Genomic DNA, 27,323 nt, shown 5'->3' on the forward strand with positions numbered 1-27,323 from the left:
GCAAAGTGCTGTCTATCAGCACCCAAACACTCATTGCACTCACTCGTCCGCCCTCTGCTCATCCTTTCTTTGCTCCTCTGTCGCTGCCTCTGCCGGTACCTCTGTCACTGGTCGCTTTTCTACAAACATGATGGGAAGTTCTCTAACGTCCACATGCTCCTGCGAGCTCAAGTCAATCACCCTGACGGCCTCAATGTTGACCAGGCCCTCCTTCAGGGGTAGGAACTTGAGTTCCACGACGTGACACGCCCCGGGTGCAAGCGGACCGACTCTCGTGTCGGCAGTGAGGCAGACGACCTCGGTGGCATCGACCACCGAGTTGTGCTGCATGGCGTGTAGAACATTCTCGTCCAGCACCGCATCCGCGAGTTCTTTTGCGTCCGCGGCCGTCTTGCCTTTCCCGCTTGTCGACGGGGGGCGCATGAGCCGAACCTCGTTGCGCCGACGTTTCGAAAGCGCCACGAGGGCGAGCTTACGCGGCGTCACGGCCGGGTTGACCTTTTCGACGCTGCGGTTGACGACGTAGACTGTCCAGGAGAATTCCTCGCCCGCGTAGATGGGCGCCGTGGGGCCACAGAAGGTCATGGTGATGCCCAATTCCGGGAGGGGCGCCTCGACGGTGCGCGTGGCTGCCTCGAGCGCGGGGAGGGAATCCGGGCGCATGACGGCCGGGGCGACGAGGGACTGGGCTGCCTCGATGCCGGAGATGGAGAGCTGGGAGGGGCGGTGGGAGCGTTGGATGGGCTGCATTGGTTGCATTGCCGCGTTGAAGCCTGGGTTGACGGGGAGGGTGAAGTCGAGGGTGGTGGTCCAGGTCATGCTGAGGCGCGGGCAGCATATGCCGGGGTTCCTCTGCACGACAGCTTCGATGTGGATGTCGAGATCGCGGTTGGGGTTCTTGGAGGGGAGGTCGAGCTGTTGCGGCGACAGGCGGTAGAGGAACGTGACGTGGTCGTGAGATACGCAGGTCATGGGCAGGGTGAGGCCCGCCGGGGAGCTGAGGTCGTCTACGACGCCGCCGTCGGCGACGGAGAGAGCTATGCTGGTGAGCTCGATGGGGCAGTCGAAGTACTGGGTGAAGTCCACCTCCAAGAGGGCGATGAGGGCCGGCGAGGTGGGCATGGTGTTTGGGCGGGAGAAGCGGACGCGGGTGTGCACGGCGGGGAAGATGCGCGTCCGAAGCTGGGAGAGGCAGCGTAGAGGCCGAGATGTGTCTTTGGCTTGTGTCACGGGGGCAACGCGGGAGACGCGGAGGGCGGAGAGACGCGGGACCACACCGCCGAGGCCCGGATCGTTGGTGAAGGGTTCGAGGAGGTTCAGGCCCGAGGGCATGCCAGACTGGAGGTAGCCGGCGCCGCCATTCATGCGAAAGTTGGGCGAGAGGGGGGTGGCCGAGCCGGAGCCCGCCGCGGAGGTCGGTCTGAGGCCGGCTGAGGCCGTGAAGGTCGCAAAGGGGCCTTGTAGGCGGATGCGTGGCCGCGCGAGGAAGACGGGGAGCTTCCAGACGGCGTAGATGTGTGGTTCCTTCTTTCTCCTAGCTATAGGGGCGACGGCGTTCTCGTCCTTTTCGTTAGAGTCTGAGGCGGAGTCTTCTTCTTCGGGTTCGTCGACGACGATGAATGGGTCCGAGGTATCCTCAACGGTTCCCTGGAAGATGACATCCGTCGATGGCTTTTCCCTATCCGAAGCGTGACTGTTGACGATTTGGGCCTCTACTGAGACGACCAAGCGGCTGAAGTGTGATCGTAGTGCCTTCTCATCCATGAGAGGTGCTCTCAGGACGAGGAGCACGTCGACCGTTTCATCTGGTAGATATTAGATGGTGTAGACGTGAATACGCAATAGTTGAAGATATACCAAAAAATAGTGTGTCCCTCCGCTTGATGGAATCAAAGAGCGCTTTAGTGTCGTCAACGCCTTGAAACGCTTTCTCGAGGTCGAGATTTGTTGCTTCGGGAATGAAATATGTGAGAAATGCATTCTCGATGAACTCGGCCACCCCGGCGGGCTCCCGAATTTGATCGTCAATAGCCATGTTGGGCTATGTTTGTGGCGTTAAATATGAAAGCTCATCTCAACCATTCGTGTATACAGGATGAATAGAAGACACCAGGGACAGTTTCACAACGGTGTCCTTCTGTTTGCCAAATCAAGGGAACTTATACCAAACGCTTAGCGAGCTAGCGACGTTTCTCCCCAGAGGAGATCTTGAAGCTGAGGTTTTGCTCCGTGAGAAAAGAAAGAAGTAGGGTAAATAAGTGTTTCTCAGTCTGAGGAAGTACATCAGTTCGAGAGAGGTTCGGTGAGAGGTCCAATGAGTTGAGTCGCATGAAGGACAGTGAGAGGTTGAGTGTCTCTAACACAGTGTGGGAGCTTTCCCCTGGCTTACTTAAGTTCAACTTGAAGTTAGGTAGGCTGGAGAGCGGAACCACCGAGCTACCCCGGTCCGTGCACCAAGCGCCAAATTGCTCATTCCGTTGGTCGCAAATATTCGTAGCATCTCTTCGCGTCCCCCTCCGCGCGACGACCTGCTCGATCCTCCACGTTGACTCGCCGCACAAAGTGTCCACGCATCGCTGCTTTGCTTACAATCGACTGGCAAATACCTCGAGACCACCTAGATATCTACGAAATTTCCAATCGATAGGCGGCCATCATCATCATGAACGGATCCGGCAGCCCATACGGCCAGCCTCCGGCGTGGCAGGAGCATCGCACGCCAGACGGCCGAGCCTACTACTACAATGCGGCCACCAAGGTTACGCAATGGACCAAGCCTGAGGATATGATGTCTCCGGCCGAAGTACGAGTATTCCCCCGGATGAGTAGGATTAGCTGCTAATTGGTCACAGAGAGCACTTGCGAATCAGCCATGGAAGGAGTACACCGCGGAAGGCGGTCGCAAGTACTGGTATAACACCGAGACGAAGTCGAGCTCCTGGGAGATGCCCGAGGCCTACAAGAAGGCTTTGGGTGCCAACAGCGGCCCCAGTACGCCTGCGTATGTACATTCCTTGCCCCATTGCCAACCACTAACTAACAAGAATAGGGCTGATAGGGCTGCACCATATGATCGAGGCGCGCCTTCTGACAGGTACAACAATGACCGTTACGATTCCTACCGCGACCACCGCGATACCTTCCACGAGTCGCGCCAGCTGACATTCGGCAACGATGCGACGGCCAAGGCCTTCGTGCCCGCAAGTAACGAGCCCGAATTCGCCACGCAGGAAGAGGCAGAGGCAGCCTTCACCAAGCTTCTCAAGCGCAGTGGCGTTCAGACGGACTGGACCTGGGAGCAGACCCTGCGAACCATCGCAAAGGACCCTCAGTACAGGGCTATCAAGGACCCCAAGGATCGCAAAGCAGCTTTCGAGAAGTACTGCCATGACATGATCGTCCAAGACAAAGAGCGCGCAAAGGAGAGACTGACCAAGTTGCGTACTGACTTTGAGACCATGCTTAAGCGCCATCCGGAGATCAAGCACTACACGCGATGGAAGACTGCGCGCCCCATGATCGAGGGCGAGACCATCTTTAGGTCCACCGATAACGAGGCAGAGCGTCGTCAACTCTTTGAGGAGTACAGAGTTGACCTCAAGAAGAACCACATGGAGAACCAGGCCACTATGCGCAAGACGGCCATGGACGGGCTCATTGACCTCCTCCCGAAGCTCAACCTGGAGCCCTACACGCGCTGGTCCGATGCGCACAGCCTCATTTCATCCACGACGCCCTTCCAAAATGATGAGAAGTACAAGACCCTGAGCAAGTTTGACATTCTGATTGCGTTCCAAAACCACATGAAGGCTTTGGAGCGCGCTTTCAACGACTCTAAGCAGGAGCAAAAGAACAAGAAGTTCCGTAAGGAGCGTAAGGCTCGTGATGGCTTCATCTCCCTCCTCACTGAGCTCAGGAAAGACGGCAAGATCAATGCCAGCACGAAGTGGCGCCAGATCTACTCCCTCATCGAAAACGACGACCGATACAAGGCCATTCTCGGCCAAGGTGGCTCCGCTCCCCAGGAGCTTTTCTGGGATCTCGTCGAAGAAGAGGAGAAATCCATGCGTGGCGCTAGGAACGATGTGTACGATGTCATTGACGTAAGTTGACCTTGGTCTCGTTGTCCTGTTCCAGTCTGCTAATACACTATAGGACGAGCGATTTGATATCACCCCCCAGACCACGTTCGAAGAATTCCATGCCGTTATGAAGAAGAGTCGACGAACTGCTAACATTGACCGTGATATCTTGATGGTTCTCTTCGAACGCGTAAGTCAACAATGGAGACTCAACGTGAAGTTTCGACAGAGGCTAACGTGTGCGCAATAGGCCAAGGAAAAGAGATCTCTGAAGAGGTCCGACGATGAGAGACAGTCCGAACGCCAACAGCGAAGAGCGGCTGATGATCTCCGGGCGTACATGAAGCGTATGGATCCCCCTATTACCCTGGATGACACGTACGAGAAGGTCAAGGCTCGCCTCGCGGATACGCCCGCGTTCCAGGCTGTCACATCGGAAGACGCTCGCGTCGCTACCTTTGATCGATACATGAGGAGACTCCGCGAGAAGGAAGAAGAGGCCGACCGCGATCGCCGCCGCAGACGTGGTCGCGATTCCAGCGAACGCGACATGTACCGTGAGAGACCCAGATCCAGAGGTGAGCGATCTCATCGCAGCAGTGGCCGTGCTACCAGGCGAAGTCGCAGCCCGGAGGTGGACGCCTACGAGGCGGACAGGCGAAAAGCGATTGCTGAGCGTGAGCGCAACCACCGCAAATCAACCATGGCGGAGAGTCTGCTCTCGACCGAACGTGAACGTCGTTTGTCTCCGCGTCGCGAACGGGAACGCGAACGGGACAGAGACCGTGAGCGCGATCGCGACCGTGATTACGACCGTCATCGCTCTCGCCGCGATGATGACAGTCACTATGATCGCGAGAGAAGGGATAGAGAGGAAGAGCGGGAGAGGTTGTACCGGCGCCGCATAGGATCCTACGACGAGCTCCCTTATGGGGATGAGCGCCCGTCCGGATCCCGACGCCGCCGCGAGGAGGATGAGGAGGAACGACGGGATTCAAGGGACTCCAAGGTACGACGGACTGGCTAGTTCACCCTGCGCCTAAGCCAGATTGCTGACAATACTGCAGAGAGTGAGGAGAGAGAAAACACCCCGTGAGCGCACCCCCCAACGTGATACTACACGTCACAAGAACAGGACTCCACCGCCAGCGGCGGCTGCCCCCAAGGAAGTCAAGGAAAGCAAGGAAAAGGAGCCTGTGAAGGACGTTGCCATGAAGGATAAAGAGGACGCGGCGGTCCACTCTGGGTCTGAAGAGGGCGAAATTGAGGAGGACTAGATGCGACCTGCGTCTACAAGCCTCAGGGACCCTTGACGGACCGCCAAGAGTGACTTTCGAGTACGTATCGAAAATCACCAGCCGTCATTGAGAGCCTGATGACCGCAGCGCATACAGACCAATTGGTATCGTTCCTTCCGCATCGCGGCCTTTGCATTGCAGCCGGCCTCCTACGCGCCCGTCAACATACTGGCCCTCGCGACCAATCGGCGTTTAGATGATCGAATTTCACGTCGATGGGTTTGTTCCTTTCCCGGAGGAAAGTTCTTTTAGCTAGTATGTATTTTTCTTCTTCTTCGATTCATTCTTACCATAGGTGCGTATATTCTTGTTGAAGTAGTCATTGTCGGAACATTCACAATAAAAAAGAGAAAAGAGCATTTGCTTTAATAACAACGGTCTTTTTTTGTATTGCTTGTCGTTTGTTCTCAAGATACGTGTGCCTTTTGGCATGCTCAACCATATTTACGAAAGTCTCTCACCACAAAATCGTGGCAGAGACTGACGGCAGTCACCCTGCTTCATCCGTTGCCCCTCAATCTATGGAGTCCGGCTGTGTCCCAAATGAATGTGCAGCCATTAATAAAAAAAACGTGGCTCTGCAAAGCGTCCTTCACACATCCAAACCCAGTGGGGACTCAGTCACACATACACCCAATGTTCATCTCCATAGGACCAGGCAACGGGGGGATAGACTGCCGTCGCCGTTGTTATCCGCCACCATCGGCGTCGTCCTCGGACGCGCTCGCCTCCTCTAAACCGAAACCATGATCCTGACCGCCGGAAGCGCGCCTCCCCGGTTGCCGCTTATGCCCCTTTTGAACGCCCTTAACGCCTGAGTCGAATGCATCGTGACGAGGGAAAACATCTGTATAGATGCCCTCTTTAACTCGTCTTGTCGCTGTCGTCCAGGAAGAACTACAAAACGTGTTAGTATTGCTGTCAATGTCAAAGTGGCACACGGTTATTCGACTTACGTAGTTGCCGTTGGCCTTCTGCTCCTGGTCGAGCTGGGAGTTGCCCTTGTTAATACGAGGGCGGTAGTTGGTAGGGTCGCGACGGAAAGAAACGTCGAGGTTCTTCAGGAAAGTGTTGCAACCAGTAAGGAGAGACTCGGGCTTGTTGGCATGAGCGTCGATACCGGGCTTTCCGTCGAAGACAATGACGCGGTCGGCGAGGTAGGTGGCCATGATGAAATCGTGCTCGACGATGAAGGCGGTCTTCTTGGCGTGCATGATGAAGCGCTTGATGACGCGGGAGGCAATGATACGCTGCTCAGAGTCGAGGTAGGCGGAGGGCTCGTCGATAAGGTAGATATCGGCGGGCATACCAAGAGCAAGAACAATGGCGACACGCTGAAGTTCACCACCGGACAAGTTCTTGACCTCCTGATCAATGAAGTCATCGAGCTTCAGGGGCTTGACAACATCGGTCTGGAACTGGGGCGACAGGAAAGAGGCCCTGATCTTCTTGAAGAAGAGCTGGCGAACGGTACCCTCGAATTTGGGGGTGATGGTCTGGGGCTTCATGCTAATCTTCATCTCGGGGACGGCAGCCTTGGTGTCGGGCTTGAGAGCGCCAGCGAGGAGACGGCAGAAGGTGGTTTTTCCGGTTCCGTTCTCTCCCATCATGACAATGATCTCGGAGTCGGTGAAGTCACCAGACTCGATGCTCAGCTTGAAGTTACCCATAGACTTCTGCATCTTGGGGTACTTGAAGGCACGAGACTTGTCGTTCATGAACTCATCAGCACCCTCGGAGAGCTTGAAGGTCAGGGACTCGTCACGGAAACGCAAGTTCTCGGTAGGGATGTGGCCGTCAAGGAAGATGTTGATACCTTCACGGACGGACTGCGGCAGGGTGACGACACCGTAGACGGCGGGGCGACCGTAAAGAACGCAGATGAAGTCGGAGAGGTAGTCCAAGACTGACAAGTCATGCTCGACGACAATGACGTAGTCGTCGTCGCGGAGAAGAGAGCGAATGACACGAGCAGCAGCCAGTCTCTGCTTGACATCGAGGTAGGAAGACGGCTCGTCGAACATGTAAACGTCGGCCTTGCGGACACAGACAGTACCAATGGCGAAACGCTGCAGCTCTCCACCAGACAAGTGGTTGATCTCACGATCCATGATGTGGTTGAGCTCCAAAGTATCGCACACCTCCTGCTTGTTTCCCAAGCTGCTGACAGCATCGATCAAGGCCTTGACGCTCTTCTGAGGGCCCTTGACGGCGCGGGGGATCTGGTCGACATACTGAGGCTTGACGACGGCCTTGAGGTCATCCTCAAGAAGCTTGGTGAAGTAGTCTTGAGAGCAACGAGTTAGTATCTGAGGAGCATATTGTTCCAAATTAGGGATGACTTACTTTGCAGTTCAGAACCACGGAAGTACTTGATGACGTCCTCCCAGTCGGGCGGGTTGTCGTAGCGACCCAAGTTGGGCTTGAGCTTTCCACTGAGAATCTTCAGCGCGGTACTCTTTCCGATACCGTTGGTTCCAACAAGACCCAAAACGTTGCCAGGACGGGGCATGGGAAGACGGTGAAGCTTGAAGCTGTTGGCGGAGTAGCGGTGGGTGACTTGGCTCTCAAGGTTCGTGGGCAAGTTGATGATGGTGATGGCGCTGAAGGGGCACTTCTTGGGGCAGATACCACAACCGATGCATAGTGACTCGGAGAGGAAGGCGATGCGGGACTCGGGGGTAACTTCGATGCAGAGCTTTCCGGAGCGGACGACGGGGCATGCCTTCTTGCACTCCTGGCGACACTTCTTGGGCTTGCACTTGTCGCTGTTGACGATAGCGACACGGGTAAGTTTGTCAGACATGGTGATGGTGGTGCCCGACGGATCGAGGCGGGGTTGGCGATGGGATGGTGGGGCAAGATTTTTTTGCGCAGGTTCGAAAAATCAAAAAAATAAGTGAATAAAGAGGGGGGTCCCTCTGCAGGCGATCGGAGTGATGTAGAGTCTGTGGAAGGTATCGGAGAAAGGTAGAGAAACTGGAAAGCAACAGGACCGGAGAAACGGCGAATATTGTCGAGGCGTCGCGACCTGGCCTTGGGTGAGGAAGGGAAAAAAGAATTTGGTGTTTCCAGGTTGTTGCAAAGGTGGCAGAGACGAGAGAGAGAAACGCACGGCTATGGCAGCGAAATACAGCGGTCAGCTAATTTGTGCGCGCCGTCACTGGTTGTGAGTGTGTGAATTGGCCAAGTTTTGGCGGGGCATTTCCCCTACCCTACTGCCTGCCAACTACCCCGCCAGTGAGGGTTACCAGGTGTTTTGTGTGTCACTTTGTCTCCAAACACAAAGCGAAAAGTACCTGGTCGCTACTTCCAGAGCACCTGACATCACGGTCCTGGTGAGGCCAAACACAAGGTCTGGAACGTCCCCTGCAGATGTAATGTTGACAACATTGGCTAGAAATACACCTGTGCACATCTTTGCAAGAAGGCTGACCCCGTGTTTATCTTTCGAGCTGAAGGTTGGTCGACGGATCGCACCGAGGCAGTTTAACTCCGCTTTGCTGCTTGTCAATTGCTTTTGGTTCAAAGAGGTGGATTAATACAGTGCCTACCATACCTTGTCCTCTCGGTCGCTTCCTTGTCATCCACTGAGGATTTCCTATGGGACTCATACAGCCTTGAGAGATGTCTTGCTTCGTTGGAGCTTGCTGAGCCACTTGCCATATGTCCACTATCGTTACCTTTTTCCTGCATAAGACAGACCTCTGGATAGCTGCACGGGGTGTCAAGTAGTCGTTCCCAGGTGGGCAGTCTCGTAGATACAGACAATGGCATGCTCCAAACACTCATCTCGGAGGTATAGAAAGCCGTCATTTTATTTCCATAATCCCACAATTTCCATGCTGTAAAACGCCGCGAATTGCGCAGCCTTCCCTGGCTTGTTTGGAACTAGGTGTGTTGTTCGCACCTTGAAGGTACAATGTTTTACTGTTGCTAAGCTCTCACGTGACTTCATCTGGTGAATGTAGGCAGTTACAGACGAAGCTGACGAATGGAAGACAAGGGCATATTACTACAGCCTACCTTTTCTAATACTCAGTTTGATATGAGTTAGTGCCCTCAATGAGAAGATGGCAGAACCATGTGTTGCTGCGCCTGTCTTACAGAAACAGGAATCAAGCGCTGACGATGGATTTTGACAGACTCAAGTGTACAACTTTACGAATAGGAAGCTGTTAGGACATGTGGTCTATCGTTAATGAGTAGAGATGGAAGCTTGGATGATGCAAGCTGATTAGGAACCAACACTCGGGGCCGTCGGAATGGATAAAGATATGCAGAACATGAAGGATACTCTAATCTAATAGTCAAATATCTGACTGGTTGTAAAAGGCACGAGAAAGCGACTACAACGACAAGCTTCCTTGAGCGAAATGACATGACATGTGTAAGGTTCACGCGTCTTACCCTCAATATCTGCAACACAACAGACGTTTGTGGGTGAGATATGTTGATGTCAGATCTAACGCTTGAGAGTTGAGATAGTCGACTCAACTTCAGACCAAAAGATCATAGCCAATCGTGGATCGAATTCTCGAGTAAAGCCCATCGTCAGGTGGGATCTGTCAAGTTCATCGAGAATACAAAGAAATCTCAAGCGCCATGACAAACAAAGACGGCAATTAGGTAACCAAGTCTTCAAACTCGGGTTTGCATCAGCAATGAAAGTTTTGGAGACCGTTGTCTACCTTAAGACGCTACCGGAGTTGCGACGTCCAAAGTGGGGAAGAGAGACGGGAGCGGTGAGGTGTGGTAGGTGCCAGCGGGGTTCCGAATCTCGGTGAACTCTTGGAAGTGCCTGCCCGCTCGCGACGGCGTGTGCGACCTCTGAGGCTGGGAGCCCCACATTATCACTCTTCTCCTATTCGCTGATTCACCTTGGCCTCTGCGAACCAAATAGGTTCTCGAGAGGGCAGGTCATGCCTCAGGCAGAAACGACCGACTTCTTTTGGGGGTGATTCAGTGCGGATAGCGCTACAACCACCTGTACCTCACCCGTGCATCCACCTCAATTCTTTCCTGCCTCTCCACCGGTACATTTTCCATCCACCACCACCCATCACCCGCCAGGCCTACGGACTACCTAGGCACGTCACTTTCCATAACCTCCTTCAACACAATACCTTTCCTGGTCAAGATCAATGGTACTAGCTGCCTGGAGGCCATTCGTTAATGACTTGTAAGTTATTACCTCCACCTGGTTACAAGGCTTCCAAGAGCCAGCCAGTTTCCCGTCACGAGCCATCAAGCCAGCCTCGTAGCGGCGCGCTCCCATCCTGATATCCTCATCTGCCATGACCTGGCCGATACCTGAGATGCCTCGCGTTGATGGAAACGAACTCGCTCGATGGTTCTGATGCCCTGGTGACACGTCACGGTACTCTGAGTCCGCCTGACTGGCACAATGGCATCGCCATCAACTTTCAGCCTCGTCTTCATCAACCGCGTCCCCGCGATGCGACGAGGTCGAGATCTCCATCAATTCCCGGGTTATTCTAGTGATTCTATGTTGATCTTGGTCGCCCAGCCTCACTGGCCACGCTTTTTCTCCGCTTCTACTCTCAGGCGGTCAAACCTTTGGCTGACGTCGTTCCATCCATAGCAGGCAGCCTCGACTTAGACCATCACCATGTCTAGCCCCCTCGAACCCGGTCCCACCAACGGGTATGGGTCGCCGGAGGGCGGTTCTCCCTCCCCAATAGTCGCTGCCGGCCACCAGAGCGACAGTGACCTCTCAGATATGCACGATAATGCCGCACGCCTCGCCTCATCGTCACCGTCGCCGGATCCCAACGACTTGTCCGGTTACATGAATGGCGCACCCGACTTTGCCGAAAGCGAGAGCTCCGGCGATGAGAACAATGCATCTGACGATGCCGACTTCGATATGGACGAGGACGCGGCTTCTGTTGCCCAAAGCGACGGGGCTGGCGACGTCCACTCGGACTCCAACGATTCTCAACGGCCTACGAAGCGGAAAGCTCCTGCCCGAGAGGATGATTACATCAAGGCAAATCCAGAACTCTACGGGTTGAGAAGAAGTGTATGATTGACGCTTGCTCTAATTAACTACGCCTTGAGCTGACTTTGCTTCGCAGTCCCGCCCGACGCAGCAGCGCAGAATGGTACGTACGACCCGATGCTTGCCAAGTCCCATTGCTGACAGTTTGGGAATGACAGGTCGATTCATCTGATGAATCCGAATCTGATGTAGTGCCTACTAATCGGAGAGTGGTGAAGAGAAGACGCGTTGAGACATCGAGACAATGTGAGCATTAACTTTGTCGGCTTCCAAAGCCATCAATATCATCAATTCTGACTTAGCATAGCTTCAAAACGAGGTACACCTGCACGACAACCCTCCACGAATTCGGACTCCGACTCTGATAACTATGGTGGTGCGCGCGCGAAAAGTCTGCAAAAGAAGGCACGCCGTCAGCGTGAAGCCCAGCCAAGCGCGCTTCTCGCGGAAAAGCGTTGGTCGAGCAGACGGGCCGCGCAAGTGCAACAAGGCGCCTATGAAGAAAGTGATGTCGATGACGAGGACGAGGACATGCTTACGCCCAATTACTATGCGGCAGATGTTGTAGACGACTCCCCTTACATTGACAAAGTCCTTCGACACAAGCTGAAAGAAGGCCTTGAGCTCAGTTGGAGCTCGACCAGAACCGACTTCGAATACTTCGTCAAGTGGCAAGGCAAGTCTCACTTGCACGACACTTGGGAATCAGCAGAGACCCTACGCAGCATGCGAGGCTATCGTAGAGTCGAGAACTACTTCAGAACCATTGTGGAGCACGAGCTTCTGATTCGATATGGTGAAGACATCCCGCCCGAAACCAAGGAGCAGTTCTTCCTCGATCGTGAGCGTGCGGAAGAAGCCCTGGAAGATTTCACGAAGGTGGACAGAGTTGTCGCTGTTCGCGACGGTGAGGAAGAGACAGAATACCTTGTCAAGTGGAAAGGCTGCTACTACGACGAGTGCACATGGGAAGTTGCGTCCGCCATCAGTGCAGACTTCCAGGAGAAGATTGATCAATTCTTGGACCGATCTTCTCGTTCGTGGGTCTCTGATCGCAAGGAGTCAAACCCGGATACCCGAACAAGGATGACCAAGCTTGAATCGCAACCCGACTTCATCAAAAATGGTGAACTGCGCTCATTCCAACTCAGAGGCCTGAACTTTTTGTGTCTCAACTGGACTCGCGCCAACAACGTCATTCTTGCCGATGAAATGGGCCTTGGAAAAACCGTTCAGAGCGTATCATTCCTCAGCTGGCTTCGCAACGAACGCGAGCAAGAGGGGCCTTTCCTCATTGTTGCCCCTTTGAGTGTCATTCCGGCATGGGGTGATACCTTCGACAACTGGTCCCCCGACATGAACTACGTTGTGTATCTCGGCAACGAAGCCTCCCGCAGTACAATTCGTGACAACGAGCTAATGATCAACGGCAACCCCAAGAAGCCAAAGTTCAACGCCCTCATCACTTCTTATGAGATGATTCTCCAAGATTGGCAATTTCTTCAGCAGATCAAGTGGCAAGCTCTTCTTGTGGACGAGGCTCATCGTTTGAAGAACAAGGAATCCCAACTGTACGCGAGACTGGTGAGCTTCGGCGTGCCTTGCAAGATCTTGATTACGGGTACCCCTATTCAGAACAACCTAGCCGAGCTGTCCGCATTGATGGACTTCCTCAACCCTGGCAAGGTTGTCATTGACGAAGAATTGGAAGACCTTGCAGGTAACGATACGCAAGAAAAGCTCCAGGACCTCCACAAGTCCATCGCCCCTTACATTTTGCGACGCACAAAAGAGACAGTCGAGTCAGACCTTCCGCCAAAGACGGAAAAGATTATTCGTGTTGAGCTCTCGGACGTGCAACTGGATTATTACAAGAACATTCTTACAAGGAATTATGCCGCGTTGTCCAGCGCAACCGGCCAAAAGAACTCCTTGTTGAACATCATGATGGAGCTGAAGAAAGTCAGCAATCACCCATACATGTTCGCGGGTGCCGAAGAGAGAGTTCTCGCCGGCAGTATCCGTCGAGAAGACCAGATCAAGGGCCTCATTGCCAGCAGTGGAAAAATGATGCTTCTCGACCAGCTCTTGACAAAGCTGAAAAAGGATGGACACAGAGTACTCGTCTTCAGTCAAATGGTCAAGATGCTCGACATTCTCAGCGATTACATGGCACTTCGAGGCTACAAGTTTCAGCGTCTCGACGGCACCATCGCCGCTGGCCCCCGACGCATGGCTATCAACCACTTCAATGCGGAAGATAGCGACGACTTTTGCTTCCTCCTCTCCACCAGAGCAGGTGGTTTGGGTATCAACTTGATGACAGCCGACACTGTAGTCATTTTCGACTCCGACTGGAATCCCCAGGCTGATTTGCAGGCTATGGGACGTGCGCACCGCATCGGTCAGAAGAAGCCCGTCAGCATCTACCGCTTGGTGTCAAAGGAGACTGTTGAAGAAGAAGTGCTCGAGCGCGCTCGCAATAAGCTCTTGCTCGAGTACCTGACTATTCAAGCTGGTGTAACTGACGATGGCAAGGCTTTCCGTGATGAAATGAACAAGAAGGGTCTGAAGATTGACGGGCCCAACTCCGCTGAAGACATCCAGCTCATTCTCAAGATGCGCTCGCAAAAGATGTTTGAGCAAAGCGGCAATCAAGAGCGTCTTGAACAGCTTGACATTGATTCCATATTGGAGAATGCCGAAATCACGAAGACGAAGGTGGATGACAAGATGAATCTCAGTAGTGGTGGTATTGACTGGGACAATTTCATGCAATACACCGACGTGAAGGTGGACGACTTGGCCCTTGACTGGGATCAAATTATCCCCGCAGAGGAGCTTGCCGTCATCAAGGCTGATGAAGAGCAACGGAAGAACGAGGAGTATGTGGCGAAGGTAGCTGCCGAGAGCGCTCCTCGTAGAGCGACAATGAAGAATCGAAATGAGACGGACAGGTCCGACCGCCTTGCGAAGAAACGGCAAAGGGAGGAACAACAACGCCGAGAAGCCGAGGAGCAGCGTGCCCTGCTGTCCGACCCCAAGCGCCCACTCAACGAGAAGGAGACGCGAAACCTTCTCAAGGCTTTCTTCAGATACGGATCTATGGACGACCGCGGCGAGGAAATCGTGCAGGAAGCACGCCTCGGAGAGCGCGACCGCGATTTCCTCAAGTCTATACTAGACGATTTCGTCAAGAGATGCGAAGATGCGCTCAATGATAATAACACACGTCTAATGGACGACGAGCGGAAACTTGGCAAGTCCCTGACGAAGAAGGATAAGAAGGCTGTTCTGGTTGATTTTGGCGAGGTCAGGAAGATGAACGCTGAGACTGCGGTCGAACGCCCTCAACAACTTCGCCTGCTGAGGCAAACCATTCGGAAGAGCGATGACTTCAAGACCTTCCGTCTCGCCGATGCGACCAAGGCTGCCCACTATTCATGTGAATGGGGCGCTCGAGAAGATGGCATGCTTCTGGTTGGCATCGACAAGTACGGGTTTGGGGCTTGGACTCAAATCCGGGACGATGCCACGCTAGACATGTCGGACAAATTCTTCCTGGAAGAGCACCGCATCGAAAAGAAGGAAGAACGAAATAAGGCGACTGAAAAGGGTGTCAACTCGCCAGGCGCCGTCCATCTCGTTCGTCGTTCAGAATACCTGCTTTCTGTGCTTGCGGCCAAACATTCTAGTGACCCATTGGCTCACAGAACTGTCGAAAATCACCATCGCAATAACAAGCGATTGGCGAATGGACACCGTCGTAGCGACGTAGGCAGTGGCGCGGCGTCTCCTGCTCCGCCGGCACTCAAAAAGAGCGGCTCGCATCGGGACAGAGAACGCAGCCACGCTGATCATCATCGCAGCCGCAGCAACGCTGATGAGAAAGGCACGCCGCGACCTGACTCCAAAAGGAAGCATTCAGGCCACGACGAAGGCCGTATTCCGAAGCATCGGAGAACGGACGAAGCCCGACGGACCAAAAGTAATGGGGATGAGCAACAATCTCCTCGAGCTGACAGACCAAGGCATCGTGATGAGGGTGAACGAAGTAGCAAACATCGTCGCGCAGATGACCATCGGCATGGCGATGACCGACGCAGGTCAAGTAACACACCGCGAGCAAATCAGCCGGACAACGAGCGTCGCAACCAAGCCCTTCACCGACTTGATCAACTCCGTAAGATGGGCGATAATAAAGAGGAACGTGAGAAGGACGCGGATGCCATGTTATGGTACTTGCTCAAACCGGTTCGAGCAAACTTTGAGGCAATTCTTGTCACGACAAAGGAGAGGATCAAGTCTAGCAAGGAACGCGCCAAGATATTTGGAGAGGAGTTGGTTGTCATTGGCAACTTCCTAGATCGCGAATTCGTTCAGGAGCGAGACAATGCGCTCAAGAATCGCTTTTGGTAAGTTTTTCCCGGCCGGCTATATCACATCTTATACAGATCTAACATTCGTTCAGGGAGTTCTTGGCGAACCTGTGGCCAGTTGACAGCACGAGCAACGAAGTAACGGGCGATCGGCTGAGCGCCATGTATAGAGTCCTGCGGGACAGAGAAGTGAAGAAGCACAACGGAGACAAACCGGCCGCCGCGGCGGCAAATGGCACTGCAGCAGCTTCTTAGGATTCGCATTCATAAAAGTACGGATTGGGAGACGGTTTTCCATTTGCGCATATCCATCCAGTCACGATTCGTGTTTAATATCAGCATCGGCATGGCGTTTTCGGTACTAGGTGGGCAGGGCATTTTCATTGTGGTTGAGGGAATGATAAGATAAACTACATACCCGGACTTGCATGGTACAGGACGGACTCGTTTTTGGAGTTTTGCGAAAACAACATCATGTCTCACCTCATGCGTTTTTGAGTTTTTTAGTGAGGCGAGGACAGACAAGCCGGGCCCTGTTCTGGTCGCTGCCTTCCGTGGAGGCAGGCGAGCGAGCCTTGCTGGCTGGCTGGCTCTAGACTGGTCACATGACGTTGGCCTCGTCCAGGTGCGAGCACACGTAGCCTCGTTGGCCGCGGCGGCGGCGTGGCAGACTGAAGATGGGGCTTTGTACCCGTGCTGGCAGTCATACCTACGGACGCTCGGTCGCGTCAGCGATATAGCTCTTGGCCCAATACATCTAGCACATAGGGATGGACGGATTAGCTCCCATGCTCGTATTAGAATATTCTACCAAAATAGTAGACATTCAACACCGCAATGAGGAAGAAAGCCTTTATGAATGCAGGCCATTTTGGTGTGTCAGAACGTGGTCGCCCTCATTCGCGGGCTGGAGCGTAGGCCCTCAAGCGTGTGAGTGTGTCCGCGCGCGCGCGTGTGTGTGTGTGTGTGTGTGTGTGAGTGTGTATGAATGTATGTGTGCATTCTACCTTACCTTACTGTAATATAGCGAGCTATACAACAGCACACGAAGAGAATACTGCAATTAAAAAGAAACACCTTGAGGATCAATATGTCTTCCATCAACACATTTATAAAAACAAATTCGGTGACGCCTAAAATCTCAGTGGTCTACACCTAGAACTTATCTCCCCTCGGTCCGCGGACCAACTGATTGTCTCCCTCTATTATAGGACGGTAGGGCACGACCTTGGGCGATTGGCTAGCGGGCACACGGCGGTCATCACACTGTCAGTCAGCATAACGATGTCGGTGGAAACTGGAGGTGATCACAAAGTCCTGTAGTAAGGTAGGAAGGTAATGACAGAAAAAGGCCATCTCGTGGAAAAAGTGGTATATTAACGATCATGTTCGTCCCATGGCGGACTTTGGGGCCGCCTCTATCCCACTACCTTGTTGATCTCGCAGTGTCGAGTGCAGACTTTTCTCAGCGTCTGCCCGCCCAAATGAAGCCCTCGCTTGTGGAGCCCACACATCGCAGCCTGCGTGAAAGAGCCTTTGAGCTCTGTGACCGCTGCTTTATACAAGTGGGCAGGTACTGTGTATGTACAAGATAAAGTGATGCGAGACGTATTCCATAACAACTCCGTTCGTGATAAGGCAAATCTCCGTGGACTGTCACCTGTTTAGCCCGAACTCTTCGGTGCCAACAGATCGACGTCTTCTATGAATATAAAACAAAATGCAATCGATGCCAAGTGATCATGTAATCGACAAATCCTCAGTCCATCAAGGCTTCCATGCCTCGAGGAATCGACTCAGGGGATATCGTGTCGGCCGACTTGCGTCGGATATGCATAGGCGTCATTGGGCGTACATCGCTGCTGTCTCCAGTGTTTGGTGAGGACTTTGGCCGTTCCGCAAGTGACGGCCTCGACATCTTCTCAAACGGTCGCGCGGGTGATGAAACATCCTCCTTCTGTCCTTCCTCGTCGGTGTTCTCGGCACGCTTGTAGACGAAACTTTGTATAGGCTTTTGAGCCGGTCGCAGTGGTGGAAGCTGAGACTGAGGCTTGTCTTCGACATATTTCAGATAGTGCTGGCTGTCCAATTTGCCCGCCAAGGTTTCCTGAGGCATATCGGCGAGTTCGCGGTTCTTCTGCGTCTTGAAGGTTTGTGTAACACTGTTCTTTGGAGGCATCGTGGCCTTCTTGTTGTCCTTCCGGGGCTTCTTCGCTGACGACTTCTTGACTTTCTTGGATGTTGCGTCGCTTCCGGGAGTAGCAGCTTGCTGGCCACCAAAGGAAAGCTTGCTTTGCTTCGCCTTGGTACCCTTCTTTGCAGCCTCGACAGCCTTGATCTTCGGGCTGGCTGTAGGTGTTGGGATGCTCTGGACAGGGTCGACAAGCTTCCGCTTCTTTGAATCCAACGCAGTGGTCGAAGTAGACTTGGTCGGTGAATCAGGCGTAGGCGAAATGAGCTGCACCTCGAGATTATCCCTGCTAAGTCTGTCCTGGCGCCTCTGCTCCTCTCCCTCACTGAGGTAGGCAGACTGGTCGCCATGGGGCACGTCGAAACGGGGTAGAGCAGCCCAGTGAGCCACGTCATCGCACTTGCCGCGAACTACAAGGTCCCAGCAGTCTTTGAAGTCGTTGTGTTGTGGCTCCGAGTCCGTGTTGATCCATGCAGTAAATCCGTCTCTGCGACTACGCGTGACTTGACACAGCTCCTTCACGAGCCTCCGCACGCCTGGAATTTTGAGGCTGGTGCCAACAACAATGACCGCGTCAGGACGCGACTTGAGGTCCACACTCGACACTTTACCAATGGCTTCTTCGTCCGGATTGAATTCATTGTAAAGAACCATCCTGGGACGCAGGCGGCCGATACCGTGACTTCGTCTCTGGCCATACTGCGTGCGAACCATGTCGAGGTCCTCGCAAGTTTTGCATAGTGGAGCCTCGTGGCCCACGAAAAGCTCTGTTTCCAGAGCCTTGATGTCACTGCACTTTGAGCAGACCATGTGGTCAACGCTTCCGTGCAGTTGAATAGTTTTGGGCCAAGGACCCTTGACGTTCAGGGGAACATTCGTCTTCAACGGTTCCATGTTGGTGTCGATACAGTCGACGTTCTGGCTGTAGAGGCGGAGGAGACGGTTTTCGGCGGCGAGCGACGCTAACAGGTGGTGGAAGTGAGTGGGCTTGGCGGCCTTGACCATTGTAGCCAGGTCGCAAATCATTTTGTGGAATTTTTCGGTAGAGGAGTCATGTTTGTAGACTGAGGCGTCGAACAGGTGCTTGCCTGAGCCTTTCACCTTGTGCTCATTTGGCAATGTCGCAAAGAGTCCAGTCTTGGATCGAAAGTCGGGGATGCCGGCCGAAACAGAAATTCCAGCGCCCGCGATGACGACAATTTTCTTCCGCTTCTTGAGAGCGGACACGAGACGCGCCAAGTTTCCGTCATCTTCCTTGCAGTCGTCCAGGTTCAGGTACTCTGTGGTGCGCTCTTTGGGAGGCGTGACTTTGCGCCGCTTTCGGGGAGGCTGGCCATCAGTAGCATCGCTGGCATTGACGTTGATGGAATCGGCAGCGCTGTCGAGCTTGATGACGGGTACGGAGTCATCGGCGGCCTCGAGCTTGATTGGTGACTGGGCGCCTGAAGGCATTGAAGAGGTGGGCGATGGGTAGCGTTTTGACGCGTCGAGGGCGACTTCTGGCGAAGAGGGTATTGAGGGTGATTTTGACAGTACGGAAAGAGGTGACGAAAGGGTCGAATCTGAGGGAGACGAGGGCTGTTGATGCGCGTCGACGTCCATGGCTGAGGAGGAAGGGGTTGCGTCCATTTTGATGTCGTCGTCGTCGTCGTCGTCGTCGTCGTCGTCGGTGGTGGTCGGGGACGGAGGGGAGAAAGAAGAAAAGATCCGGGACAAGATTTGCGGGAACATGGGCAGCGTGTTCTATACCATATCCATTGTTCAACGATTTCCAGGAGTGTGGGCTTCTTTCTCCGGTAGTGGGTTGAAAGGGTTTTCGTTGTTGTCGGGAAAGTAAGAAGAAGTGTCGTTGAAGAAAGACAAAGTGTGGAGAGCGGACGGGCGAGGGTACCTTAACAAGTACATAGCCGTAGCGGCTGCAAGCAAACGTACATGGATGATGGGGCACGGAGGGAGAAGGGGGCACGGGGGGATGGATGGGAGGAGAGAGAGAGAGGAGCGGACGTGACTTGGAACACCGTCAAGCGAGAGGCGGGACCCAGAGCTGGGCTTAAAGTGCCGTCAACACAGGTCAGGAAAAGACCGAACAGCGGTGGCAGCAGATCAGATCCAGCCAGGGCCCGGCGCGGCAGAAGGGTACGGGCGGGTGGGCTGGCACTTTATTACGGTATTACCTAAGGTACCTAGGTAAGGCAAGGTAAGTTAAGGTGAGAGACGAGACGAGACGGGGGAAGAAAGAGAAGAGGGCACGAAGAAAAGAGGGAGACGGACGGGCACACGGGGGGTACACTACGGGAGGCAGAAAGGGTAAGGAACGGTGCGGTGGCTAGTGCTTTGCTGCTGGTGAAGTCTGGGTTCGGTGCGCACGCGCTTCTTTCTGTTTTGGTTCCGATCTCTAAAGAGTCGCTTAATTTCCCATTGGGTCCGGTCGAAAAGTCGACGGGAGTTGGGTGAGCATTTCGCTCCCGTCTGCTCCTGCTCTTCTGCTCCTGATCCCGAAGAGTTGTTGCTCCTACTAACAATTTACTCCACACCATGTACTTTTCCACATTTACATGCCCTCGAGGTACATAGACATGGCCCATGCACTCCGGCCTCCCTCCGGCCTCCTCCACCCCCTCTCGTTGGTGTTGTTGTTCGTTCCCCTCTTCTTCGGCTCACTTTGTCATGCGGGTGGTCAAAATATGACGAGGAGCATGATTGTTACAATCTCTTGTTTTTGATGCTTTTTATCGCATGTTCCTCGTACCTGGTGATTCCAATATAGCCAAGGGCACTTATGGACCACTGTCTGGACATGGTCAATACTATCCGCGGTGTGTTGCGACAAAGTCGAGGGAACGAAAATAGATGGAGACAGTACCAAAGAAAGAGCTTCGCTGCCCTGCCTGTCTGCCCTCCCGTTTCCTTCTTTTGTCTTTGGGGCATGACGAGGATGACGATGGCCAGCCCCGCTGTTTGCTCTTCGCATTTGAGAAAAAGAAAATGACTCGGCTGGTTTCTTTTACTTTGCTGCTTTATCCCGCAGAAAGGGCCTCTTTTGGAGATACATTCCTCGGGCAAGGCAACGTCCACCGACTGACCTCTACTAAATTCAGTCTGAAGCTTCACAAAGTCTTGTCCAAGTAAAACACCAGCCCACTGCTTGTTCTCATTGTTTTGTCATTTATCACCAAAATTCGATTGTATTAAGCTTACGGCGGTTGTCCGTGGTATTCGGACACAATTGGCCTGTCGATCCAGCGGTGAGCTGCAGCAACCTTGGGTACCTCACCTACTCGTGCCTGCCGTACACCAACGCACCACAAGATACCTCATTCTACGCATGGGCTATGGGTGGCCGGATTCTTTCCGCGACAATGGTGGAAGTGCACCACAGAGTATTTTGCTGCAATGAGAGTCTTCACTTCCACGAACAATGTATGAGTGGTCCGTAATGACTCTCATTTCGCCTCGCGAACAGAGTTGGCGAAACCGACGTCATTTTGCAGATGTCCGAGACCCAGGCAAACGAACACAAATGCAATCTTGACAACGGGCTCGGTGAGTTAAGATGGAAGCAGGCATCCATGACCGATTGGCGCCCCAAATGCAAAGTACTTACTTCGTACGTTGGGCACATACTCGAGCGGACAATGCTGTTGTGTTTTCATCCTGTCACGGCCACCGGCGTGCAAGGCGGTCGGCTGAAACGCGGCCGAGTCGCGGGGGGCCAAAAAAGTTGACAAGAGCACGACACCAGTGCATCTGCACCCACAGGGCGGGCGAGCCGGACGGGGTGGACGCCCGTTGCCCGGGAACACTGGCCTCGTCTGCCCGTGTCCTTTGGCCGCCCCCCTGTCACGATCGAAGAGGGGCCCGGCCCTCCTCACCCTGCAGGGATCATTGGATGGACGTCACGGGTTCCAACTTCCCCACAACGTTTGATATTGGGGTGTAACCTACAGTTCAAGTGCTGCAGTTGGGGTCCTCACACTAGCCACACTCCATCAGCCACAAGGACCGTTCCTATTCCCAAGGTTCCTGCCTTACTGATGGATATTCGAACAGGCCCAACTTGGACTAGCTCCTTGCACAGTTTTCTCCACTCCTCCTTACTTCTTCTCGCGCGTGGATGCGTGCGTGCGTGAGGTGAACTTGAGGCTGAGGCAAGTTGTGGCCTAGCGGACTTTGTCTTTCCACTTCATTGGCCCCCAGTTCACCTCTCAAGAGCCGCGATCCACCCAACGATAACTATCAACTTACGGAGTACGGATACATGCATTTTGCTCCAATTTCCATTCAGCCACATCTGGGAGTACCATTTGTCAAGCAACAAATCCATCAAGGCAGCACAACAGCAATTCGTAGTTTTTTCTTAATTTCATTGAGGGGGTCGTGTATCAGACTGTGTGTAACGGCAACTTTTGCTCTCTCTGGCTCTTAAAATGAGCTTCTGCCGGCCTCTTGATCTCTCGCCTTAGCCAACCACTCCAGCCGCGTCCTATCTCCGTGGCTGACACCCTGAGTGTTGTTTGCGCGCAGGCCCGATATTTCGGCACCAACACCCACGCACACATGACCGAAGAGAAGATGCCGCTTATGCTCGAAAACGGCATGAATGGGGCCATGCAGGTCGACCAGCTCGACGTCGACGACCTCTTTGGCGACGGCGTTGGCGGCCTGTCTCTTCACACGGCCCGCCCTCCAACAAAACAACTGCGCCAAAGGATCGATGAACTACGCACCCGCGGCTGTTGCCAGTGAGAACCATCCCACAATAATAATGAACAATGTATCCCAGGTCTCACAATTCTTGTAGGGGAGTCGCATGGTCCAGATCCGGCGCAATAGCCTCCGTTTCACCAGATGGAAAGACACTGGAAGCCAGGTTCCTGCGTTCCCATCCTGACAATGGCGACTGGGGTCTCAGTGAGCCCACAAAGGTTGATCTCATCAGTATCAATCCTTCAAGCCCCATAATACACCTCGCCTGGGCCTCGACAGCAAGCCCTGAACTAGCCGTCATCGACGCGACTGGCCGAGTTGCTATTTTGACCTATTCCATCACTCTGAACCGACCCTTCGCAACACGGAAATGGGACCATGACCCTTCCGACGACCTCCATGCCATTGTCGGAAGCTACTGGCTACCACTCGCTCCTCAAAGCAAGCAGGTGAGCATGAAGCCCTCCCGAGATCATTTTACCTAGCTGACTGCTCAGTACTGGGTGAGCCATGGACCAGCTGTGAAAGATGGCAACCAGTATAGGTACGAGAGCTCGTTCGTACGTGCCGGGGGCCCATGGCACCCGAATCCATCCAAGAGCGCTCTGTTGTGTGTGACGACAAACGGACACCTGAAGATGTTCTGGGCTCAGAACAACAACAAGATCGAAGAAACCTCACTTGAGCTCGAGAGCGTCAACTCATCTGACGACTTGATTACACACGCAGCACTCCACAGCGACAAGGGCAAGCAGTAACGCCCGCCCTTATGTTAAGATGTGACTGACAGAGAGTAGGCTACCTGTGGATTGCCCTGGCCACTACCAACAAGCAAATACGAGTAGTGAAAGTTGGCATTCACTGGGGACTGCCACAATCTCAATCCGATACCAAGCCACCGCCGGGCAGCCAAGCTCTTAATCCTACCTTGCACGAGAAGCACGTTGCCATCTCTACCTGGCTACCCAGCGGTCCATCCACAACACCGGTAGACTCAGCCGCGACGCAACTGACACACTTGGAGATCTTACCGTCGGTCATGGACCCAAATGGCCAGGGAGCTCCTCTCGTCATCCTCGCAGTTCGTACTTACGTACCAACACCCAATACTCCGTATCAGGAAACACAGAGTATCATCGACAAGTGGGAGGTTCCCAGCGATCAGCCTCAAAGCCTTCATCCTGCCTTTGAACAGCTTGGAAGTCGCAGGAACAGTACAGGAACGGCTCCAGCTGTAAGTCACTTGACCTTAGCATTCAAGTTCTGTTCTAACATCATCAAAGCCCGCCTGCCGACTCAAAAAGTGCGATCCCGTAGTCATCAATAAGGCCGTTATTGGTCTTCATACCATCCAGTACGGCAACGTCGTCTGCTTGGCCTTCAGTGACGGCTCCGTAGAATATCGCGATAGGTATACTCTACAGGAAGTCTACAATGAGATGAATCTCGACAGAGTCATGACGTTGGGTCAAGTAGGGTTCACCTTGCAGGATGATTCACCATGTGAGTCCAAGTAATGCAAGCAGTATGATTTTTGGAGCTAACAAGGTGCCCTAGGCCTACAAATGGCCTTCTCTCCGACCAATTGTTCTGTAGTCAAGGTTCAAGATGATGGCAAGGTCAAGTGGAGTAGACTTCACCATCCTCTAGGAGACATAGGAAACTCCAACCAAGATGGTATTTTGCCCAATACTCCCTTCGTGTCCCCCCTGCCCTTGGCTAACAAAGATGTAGCGCCATATGCTGCCACCTTGGCAGCGCTGACTGTGGCAGCGTCTACGGCGACGTTCAATAACATCAACTACGATGACATACTGGCCGTCGCTCGACCCTTTGCGAACAAGAAGCGTGCGTTGTTCCCGCCACCGTTCTGAATCCCTCATTGACTGACACTTGCAGGCTTCACGTTTGACTGGATCAATGAGATCGTGCGGATGCTCAAGGTCCCCGTAGACTACTCAGAAGACACCCACCACGATAGTCTCGTACGAAACAGTTCGCTGCAAATGTGTCTCAGCATCCTCAACCACCTCGGATACAAGGGCATGTCCCAGCCCCGGACCTTTGGCGGCAAGTTCGCCATGCTGGCCCTCAACGCACGCAACGTCGTCATCCTCATCACGATCGCGAGCAACACTCCCGTCAACATCCGCGAGAAGCTCAGTCCGCTCGACGAGCACGAGGTCGTCGACGCCCTCGCCGGCTGCGCAAAGTGGTCTCTCGACCTGCTCGCCTGGCTCACCGACTCGCTCTTCGCCCTCCTCGACGATCCGCAGTTTCTCGCCCTCCTCACCCCGCAGCGCTTTTCCGAGATGAGCGCCTACCTGCAGTCGCGCTCCGACGTCTCCCTCCACCTCCTCCTGTGCTCCTCCACCCGCGGCTTCCTCTCCGCCGTCTGCCGCCGCATCCTGCACCTCGAGATCCTCTCGAACCGCGCCATCGAATTCTACGAGCGCCGCGCCGCCATGCAGAACGCCACGGACCCGTCCTCGCAGGCAAAGGGCCTCCACGTCGTCCTCTACAAGGCTTACCAGAAGATGCAGCGCGTCACCTCGAGCAGCCTCATTAAAGTCCAGGAGTTCGACCGCCTCCTGACCGTCCTCAACAACGACATCCGCACCGCCTACCAGACCTCCCTCGCCTCCCTCGCGAGCAAGAACCCGCCCGGCGGTGGCGCAGCCGCGCAAAAGGCCGTCGACGCGCAGATCAAGACCGCTCAGATGCACTGCGAGCTCAACATGCTCCTTGCGTCGTCGCCGCCGCCCGCCTTCCTCGGCGTGCTGCTCAAGTTCTTCAACACGGACCTCCGGGCCTACCGCGGCCTGGCCGACCCGTCCAAGCTCTTCTTTGCAGACTACGATCTCCTCGAGGTGGACGACGATCGCCGGACGCTGGCGGCGCGCAAGGCCAAGAGTCGCTTCATTGACGTGTTCAAACGTGTCGAGCTCGTCGGCCCGCCGCCCCCTGCTCGTGCTGGAGGCGGCGGCGGCGGTAGTGGTGCCGCTGGTAGCAGCAACAGCAATAGCGCCAGCGGCGGTAAGGAACCCGAGGACGCCAAGACGGCGCAGTGGAGGCGCTGCGTGCGGTGCTCGGCCGTCATGGAGGACGTCTTTGGCTCGCGGCCGGGCTTCACCTTTGTGTTGGCACAACAGAGGAAGTGTTCCTGCGGCGGTCACTGGGGACTTTTGCCCAGGGGGTCTCTTATCGGTTAGGTTGGGATTCGACTTGAAGTGCTCAAAACCAATTGTGGGTGGTTTTCAGTCACAGATAGGGTTTCAGTAGGATGGATGTATTTCGAGAAAAGAAAAACGCGTGATAGATAGCAGTCGTCTTCCCAAGACGTGAGGTGTTAGTTTGAGCTACCCAGATTATCCCCAATTACGGTGGCCTTTTACTGCCCGTCCCTCTACAGTGTGTCTGCGATGGATACTCTCCGAAGCCTACGACAGAAGCTTGAAGGTTCTCATTATGGATTGAGATTACTCAACTGCTTTTGGTAGGCAGTAGACAAGGTAGAACATCACTCAAGTAATGCAGATAGGATACTGACTGTAGCTGCATTAATCACTACGAGTCTTTTCACGTCAAACACTGACGACCTACCATCTACCCGCTCGTAGTCAAGTTATCGCTTGGTCTCTCCTTCTCTTCTTATTCTTCTCAAGGGTTTCTTGGCTAGAGGTCGCAAGAGTACATCTCGTACTCCCCAAGAGACAGACATCAACATGACAGCGTTGCAAAGCAAACAAGCAGGAGCCACAAAGCTCGCACACACGCACAGGAAAGAAACCTCCAAGGCTTTTACTTACCACCCCCCTGACCGTCAGGGAGGCGCGATATCATGTGTGAACCAAAATGCTCATGCAGCTGGGTTCAACCGCTCTATCCGCTGCAGCCGAATTTGAGTTCAGGGAGAGAGAGAGAGATAGAGTGTTCTGCTTCAGCAGTCAGACATAGGAGAATTGCGTTGATCTTGAGCATGAACTGCCGGAAGTAGTAGAAGGAAAGGAGGAGTGAGAGATATCAGTTCGAGGTCGGCCTCAAGCACAACCCCATGAAACAGTCATCGTCTGTCCAAACTGTTCCCCCCCCAACTATCCCTGACTGAGTCGTTCGGCACTGCCCTTGAGGAGATCCGATGGGTTCCCTCTTGGCGATAGATTTGCGGTCAGGGACGTTTCGATGTCTACCCTGTTTTGCCCAAGTCACTCCAAGCCCAATATCCTGGTGCCTCATGAATCCCTCGGGGTGCGTACGAATATGCCCGCGTCGTCCATGGTTGGGAGAGAGAGAGCCCTTTAGGCTTTGATGAGTTGTCAACTCGTCAGGCTGGGCAAATCGCCGACGGAGCTCGGACTTTTACTCTCAACAACATTCGGACAAGCAAGTCCTCGTGGCTCCATGAAGGAACCGAGTGGCTAGATGGGTAGGCGAGATTGCTTCCTCATGCTTCAGCCTTTCACCACGGTGAAGAGTTCCAGATCCGAAGTTGGTTGCGAATAAGATTAACACCAGGACCGGGGGAGACGTAACCCTGAGAACTGCCCAATATCCGTGTTCCGTTAGCTTCGATAAACCGGAAACCGAGCTGCGTTTTCCACCCATGATTACATGAGATACACTACGCCTGGGGGCGGGACC

The 27,323-nt window shown here is 53.9% G+C and overlaps 6 protein-coding genes across 6 annotated transcripts; 3 read left to right on the forward strand and 3 right to left on the reverse strand.

The window, feature by feature from the left end:
* Positions 1-39: 39 nt before the first annotated feature.
* N0V96_003978 (uncharacterized protein) lies at positions 40-2,035 on the reverse strand (the record flags this gene model as incomplete). Its single annotated transcript, XM_053188042.2, has 2 exons — positions 40-1,805; positions 1,858-2,035. The coding sequence occupies 2 exons, from the start codon at positions 2,033-2,035 to the stop codon at positions 40-42; spliced, it is 1,944 nt and encodes a 647-aa protein (XP_053054004.1).
* A 627-nt stretch (positions 2,036-2,662) lies between these two features.
* On the forward strand, positions 2,663-5,359 carry PRP40 (U1 snRNP protein; the record flags this gene model as incomplete). The annotated part of the gene is made up of 7 exons (XM_065756988.1): positions 2,663-2,803; positions 2,853-3,001; positions 3,059-4,103; positions 4,156-4,272; positions 4,333-5,091; positions 5,150-5,174; positions 5,232-5,359. 7 exons carry the CDS (start codon positions 2,663-2,665, stop codon positions 5,357-5,359), a joined length of 2,364 nt encoding a protein of 787 aa, XP_065614201.1.
* An 885-nt stretch (positions 5,360-6,244) lies between these two features.
* RLI1 (Fe-S cluster-binding ribosome biosynthesis protein) lies at positions 6,245-8,186 on the reverse strand (the record flags this gene model as incomplete). The annotated part of the gene is made up of 3 exons (XM_053188044.1): positions 6,245-6,277; positions 6,337-7,667; positions 7,727-8,186. The coding sequence occupies 3 exons, from the start codon at positions 8,184-8,186 to the stop codon at positions 6,245-6,247; spliced, it is 1,824 nt and encodes a 607-aa protein (XP_053054006.1).
* A 2,826-nt stretch (positions 8,187-11,012) lies between these two features.
* On the forward strand, positions 11,013-16,039 carry hrp3 (ATP-dependent DNA helicase Hrp3; the record flags this gene model as incomplete). Its single annotated transcript, XM_053188045.1, has 5 exons — positions 11,013-11,426; positions 11,482-11,508; positions 11,564-11,651; positions 11,713-15,820; positions 15,877-16,039. The coding sequence occupies 5 exons, from the start codon at positions 11,013-11,015 to the stop codon at positions 16,037-16,039; spliced, it is 4,800 nt and encodes a 1,599-aa protein (XP_053054007.1).
* A 1,504-nt stretch (positions 16,040-17,543) lies between these two features.
* On the reverse strand, positions 17,544-19,604 carry N0V96_003982 (uncharacterized protein; the record flags this gene model as incomplete). The annotated part of the gene is made up of 1 exon (XM_053188046.1): positions 17,544-19,604. The coding sequence occupies one exon, from the start codon at positions 19,602-19,604 to the stop codon at positions 17,544-17,546; it is 2,061 nt and encodes a 686-aa protein (XP_053054008.1).
* A 2,928-nt stretch (positions 19,605-22,532) lies between these two features.
* Positions 22,533-25,894, forward strand: sin4 (Mediator of RNA polymerase II transcription subunit 16; the record flags this gene model as incomplete). The annotated part of the gene is made up of 10 exons (XM_065756989.1): positions 22,533-22,717; positions 22,777-23,131; positions 23,180-23,242; positions 23,321-23,429; positions 23,480-23,763; positions 23,812-23,916; positions 23,966-24,185; positions 24,240-24,359; positions 24,417-24,530; positions 24,582-25,894. 10 exons carry the CDS (start codon positions 22,533-22,535, stop codon positions 25,892-25,894), a joined length of 2,868 nt encoding a protein of 955 aa, XP_065614202.1.
* Positions 25,895-27,323: the final 1,429 nt, after the last annotated feature.

Source organism: Colletotrichum fioriniae (assembly GCF_027942845.1).
Source record: "Colletotrichum fioriniae strain IMI 355084 chromosome Unknown scaffold_4, whole genome shotgun sequence".
Lineage (NCBI taxonomy): Eukaryota > Fungi > Ascomycota > Sordariomycetes > Glomerellales > Glomerellaceae > Colletotrichum > Colletotrichum fioriniae.